The 5023-nt window shown below is 42.2% G+C and overlaps 1 protein-coding gene across 1 annotated transcript; it reads right to left on the reverse strand.

Annotated features, from left to right (window-relative positions):
* Positions 1 to 1039: 1039 nt before the first annotated feature.
* Positions 1040 to 2259, reverse strand: LOC101863100 (solute carrier family 22 member 7-like). Its single transcript, XM_013081613.1, has 2 exons — positions 2123 to 2259; positions 1040 to 2069 (listed from the first exon to the last, which is right to left on the reverse strand). The coding sequence occupies exons 1-2, from the start codon at positions 2257 to 2259 to the stop codon at positions 1040 to 1042; spliced, it is 1167 nt and encodes a 388-aa protein (XP_012937067.1).
* Positions 2260 to 5023: the final 2764 nt, after the last annotated feature.

The raw sequence follows: 5023 nt of genomic DNA on the forward strand, positions 1-5023 counted from the left end.
CTCTCTCTCTCTCTCTCTCTCTCTCTCTCTCTCTCTCTCTCCCTCCCTCTCCCTCTCCCTCTCACTCTTTCTCTCTCTCTCTTTCTCTCTCCCTTTCTATCTCAATCTCTCTCTTTGTCTCACTCTCCCTTTCTCTCTCTCACATACACATATACACACACACATACACACACACACACACACACACACACACACACACACACACACACACACACACACACACACACATTTGCGTGCTCACGGTGATTAATGAAGTTAATGATTTCTCCTTTAACCGCCATATTTACTACATTGTACAACCTGTAAAATAGAAATCTGAATGGAGAAAAAGATTTTGCTACGTCCCTTGATTATATGGTCCCAGCGGTTAAGTAGAACTTGAGACACGTTTAACTTTTTTTCACACCCCCGACGGCATAAAAAAACATAAAAATATAAGTGTATCAATCGAATTTTATGTGGCATGTGTATACTTGTGCTTTTTATGATGATGAAGGGCATGGTATGAATTCGGGGATGGGTATCAAGAAAAGTAGTTAAAACAACGTGACTTGAATGCTGTTGTGAGTTTAACTTTTCTTGGAAACAAAGCGAACATTTTTAAAGAGTTAATTATATTTTTGAAATTTATCGTATTAAAATCCAAGACGCTTAACTAATGCATCGTTATTGCACACACAAAAGCATTGGAATTTATTTGAAATTGTGAAGTAGAGCGGCATGGTGCTGAATAGATAGTTCATGTGCAGGAAAAACTGAAATCGTCTCGTAGAAAGAAAGAAACTTCGAGATGAAATCACTCCCATAATCTGCAAGTAAAAGAAGACTGATTACAACACTAACCCCATAATTAAAGGTTTGGGGATTCCATGCTATCAGAAAGCTAAAACTGGCGCATCGCTTCTTTATAAAGAATTTACTACCTTCGGTTTAAGTTGAAAAAAAGTCAGAAACATTTCAAGACCAAACCACACACAAAGTACAGTACTTTAGAAAATGGAATAAACCTCAAGTTTCTGTTGGCGTATGGAATTTGAAACTAACGCTGTGATCCAGGTGATATCCCCGTATTTTCCAGAAGATCCTTACTTAATGTTTCTTCTTTATTGGACACCTTACGTTCGTCTCTGCGGACCTCAGTTTCCATGACGTCATCTAAACCGCGGTTGTTCGTCTCAGGGAGAGCAAGGATCATAACACAGCAGATTAAGGCGAGTCCAGCAAAAACCAGAAACGAAACAAACATATTCGTCATATCGCGTGGTAGTATAAAAGGAGCCATAATGCCGCCAAATCTGGCAGTTGAGAGGCTAAATGAAAAAGCCAGAGAACGAACACGGGTTTGGAACAGTTCTATGACAAACGGTACAACTAAATCCCAGCCGAGACCCACAAACAATGAGGTTGTAAGAGTCAAAGCAGTCATAATATTCCCTGAAGAATCACCTTGTATGCTGAAGCTGAGAACTACAACAGTCAAGGAGGCTAAGAAAGCGGCAGCCAGGAAGATTACCGAACCCAATCGTCTGCCCAATGCATTCCCAAGGAGAGGAACAATGGGGAAGGCTGGGATCTTGATGGCTGTGTACAGAATGAAGTTCAGATAAAAATCACCAAAGAGAGACCCAATATCGAAGCCAATGGCATAATACATGATTGACAAAAAGAAGAAAATCAAACAAGAAAGTATGGTCTTTCTGACGAGACTTCGTCGAAATATATGGATAAATGTAGCGTGTTTGTCCGCTTCATCTCCCTCACACCCAGAGAAGTCAATGACGTCATTCTCTTGCATTGGTTTTCCGTTGATCCTGCACATTTTCGGAGCCACATTCTGCGCTTCTTGTGCCCTCCCATGAACTGCCAACCACCTGAGGCTTTCCGGCACCCATACCATGGGTAACATGGCCAGCCCACAAAGCACCGCGGTAGCTATGTGAATGTTCTTCCAGTCTTTTAAGACATACACACACACATCAAATGTAACGCATCCAACATTCCAGTTCGGGAACCCAGATATAAATGCTCGCCATTTTGCAGTCGCAAATTCGAATGGGTACATTTGACAACTGGACAAAAGACCCCTACGCTGAGGCCTATAAAAAAACGAACTGCAGCAAACATTCTCCAGCTGCACGAAAACACAGCAACAATGTTAGTGATAGCCAGGAGCAAGTTCCACAGATACATGTTCGTTTTCCGACCATAACACTCCCCGATCTGTCCTGAGACAATTGACCCTACCATGACACCGGCCATTTGAATAGAAATAATAAGAGAACCTTTCCAGGAGCGGTCACACACCAGTGACCACTAAGTGACAATCGTGGAGGACTCGGGATCAAACTGCATGGTCGAGCACGACAGCATCTGGTTACAATTATCAGCTATGTCAGGTGCACTGATATTTGAGGTAGCTGGGTGTGACGTCACAGTAGACACTGATGTCATGTCTGGTTCAGTGGACAGAAGTGACGATTTATTACCTGTTCTTTCACTACATGTCCACCCAGGGTCGTAGTTTCCATAAGACATGAACATCATGCCCCATGCTCCAGCAAAGTTGAGGACAAAGACAGAAGCAGAACTGAGAATCTGGAACATTCCACACCCGCCTACGTCACGCACAAAGCAGTTGAGCTTGTCGTCGTCCATTGTGGGAAACTAATTATGAGCTTTCTTCTTTTTTTTAGTTAAATCTTAGGGCACTTGCAACACAATAAGATCATATAAAAGCCCGAGATTTGTTTTGTACCTCAAGCACGGTTGGAATCCAAAGCCAACACTGCTCAAGAAAATGTATGAGCAAATCGAGTGGTCAGTAGATAATGCGTCACTTAAAACATCTGGAACGGTAGCATATTGAGTATGCATAAAATCCAGCATTTTATAGGCACTAAATTTGATGACAAGGTCGCTGGGCGGGGGGGGGGTTATCTATCAAATTTGCGGGACACATAAATATCACATCTAAGCACAAAAAGCAAATGAATGTCATTGAAGCATTATGAAGAGGGAATTGTCGAACTGGAGTCCTGACGAAAGCGTTATAGAAAACTTAAAGAGTAGTGGGCACCCCGTATAAGCACGCAGTTGTAATTTTGGACCGCTATGTATCGTTATGATATGCTCCAATATTGGTCGTTGCGTTCCATTTTCTTTTTCTTTTTTACAAATATAAAACCCGCGTTAGTTCACCACCGTTTCACAGACAAAAGCCAAGGAAATCCCTTTATATCAAAATAATGTTAAAAGTTCGAGTGTGTGTCTTTCTGTGTGTCTGTGTGTGTGTCTGTGTGTGTGTGTGTGTGTGTGTGTGTGTGTGTGTGTGTGTGTGTGTGTGTGTCGTCTTTCTTTTTCATTATTTTTTTTCTGCATTTTGCCCATTTCGTTTTTCACAAACGTTTTAGTGGGTGGTTGGGGGGTGCTCTGGTGTGGTTTGCTTCTTCTTTCCTATCAAACATCTATCGTCCTTATCTCCCCTCCATCTTTTTTGTGTTTGTTACTCTCTTGTAACACCTCTAATCTTTGGCACTTAGATAACCTTATTGTGTTGCAAGTGCTGTAAAGTACTTACTAAATCTAAAACTAGCGTTTTAAAATGGAGATTTGCGTAGTCCAGTGTTGTGTATGTGTCAATTTGGGCTCTAATCAAAGAGGTTTTCTCGCGACTGTAATGCCTCCCACGTAAACGAATGTTCATACCATGGGACGCTGAACGTTGAGGGTAGAAACAACATACGGGTGGGTAGTTTTCGAGACTCAAGTGGAGACTTCTTGCGATCTTAGAAGGAAATCTTCAAGCACCCACTGACATGTGAGGATAGGGTATTGTTTCATATATTTGAGCTTTTGGGGAGCGGGATGGGTGGTAAGATTGTTTAAGAAAAAATGGGAGGGGTGAGGGGGACGCCTGCCAAGCTGTTGAGGGCAAGAATGTCCCCATGTCTGACAGGCATGACGTCACTTCCACGAACTCTCGTACTTTATATAAACTCTTTGGTTTCAATGCAGTCGCGTAAATGTCCATATTTCGGAGAAGACTTGAAAGACACTCTGTTTGTTGGATGCGATTAATTTATTTTATATGCACAACTAATTGTAACGACCGACATATCATTCATTTTTATATAACTTTGGTCGACAATTTACTTGCAACTTGAAAAATTAGTGGTCACTAACCAAGCCGAGTTGTGGTCTAGGCTTACCATTTCTAGTAAGCTTTTATGCTGGTCGTTACACTCTCTATGTTGTATATAATCCATTAATTTCAGATTATGTAAAGCTGACTGTAACGATCGACATGGTATTTTTTTTAGAACTTTGGTCATCAATATTTCATGTAAATGTTGGGCAGATGGCTCTCGTTGTCGAGGGATTACGGTGTTTGCCTCTCATTTAATAGGTCCTGTGTTCGAATCCGGACATGGACGGGAAATTTCTTCTCTAAAATTGTCTCCTTTCACCTCCTTTCATGCTCTCTAACAATGTTCGGTAGTCTGCTGTCGTCTCCACTTTCTTCCCCAACCACCTCACCTCATTTGCTGTTTCCTCTGGGCTTTTAACTCTTATTGCAGCCTTTCTACTGCTACTCCTTGGCTCCTTCTTACTGCTGTCTTTCATCCACACATCAGATCTTATGGTAGGTAAGATCCAACACCTAGCCTTCTCGGAAAAGGGTGAAAAATCGTGGAGGTCCTATGAACAAATTGTGCACCTTAAAGATCCTTTGGTGGTCCAAAATCGACAAGAGTAGGCTTCGGCCATCACCGGGGAAAATTCCAAATTTTCTACCAACTGGAAATGTTTAATGTGTCCCACATGCTCATATGACCTTATACCGTTTCGAGCGCCGTAGGACACTTCCCAAAAAAGTGTGGACACTGACCAAGCCAAGTTATGATCTGGGACAGTTAAGGGGGTTAGAGGTTACGTGTTGGGGGTTATGATCTTTAGTGACGCGTATGCACTTACGCTCGCTCACCGACCCACCCACCCCCGTCCCCACGACACACACACACAC

This window comes from Aplysia californica, unplaced genomic scaffold (genome assembly GCF_000002075.1).
Source record: "Aplysia californica isolate F4 #8 unplaced genomic scaffold, AplCal3.0 scaffold00138, whole genome shotgun sequence".
Taxonomy (NCBI): Eukaryota; Metazoa; Mollusca; class Gastropoda; order Aplysiida; family Aplysiidae; genus Aplysia; species Aplysia californica.

Bases quoted from the DNA above. Each gene is read 5' to 3' on its own strand.
- LOC101863100 (XM_013081613.1), bottom strand. From the start codon at position 2,259: ATGGCCGGTGTCATGGTAGGGTCAATTGTCTCAGGACAGATCGGGGAG. The intron at 2,070-2,122 runs GTTTGCTGCAGT...TCTTTTGTCCAG, and splicing joins TTTTCGTGCAGCTGGAGAAT to TTGTCAAATGTACCCATTCG.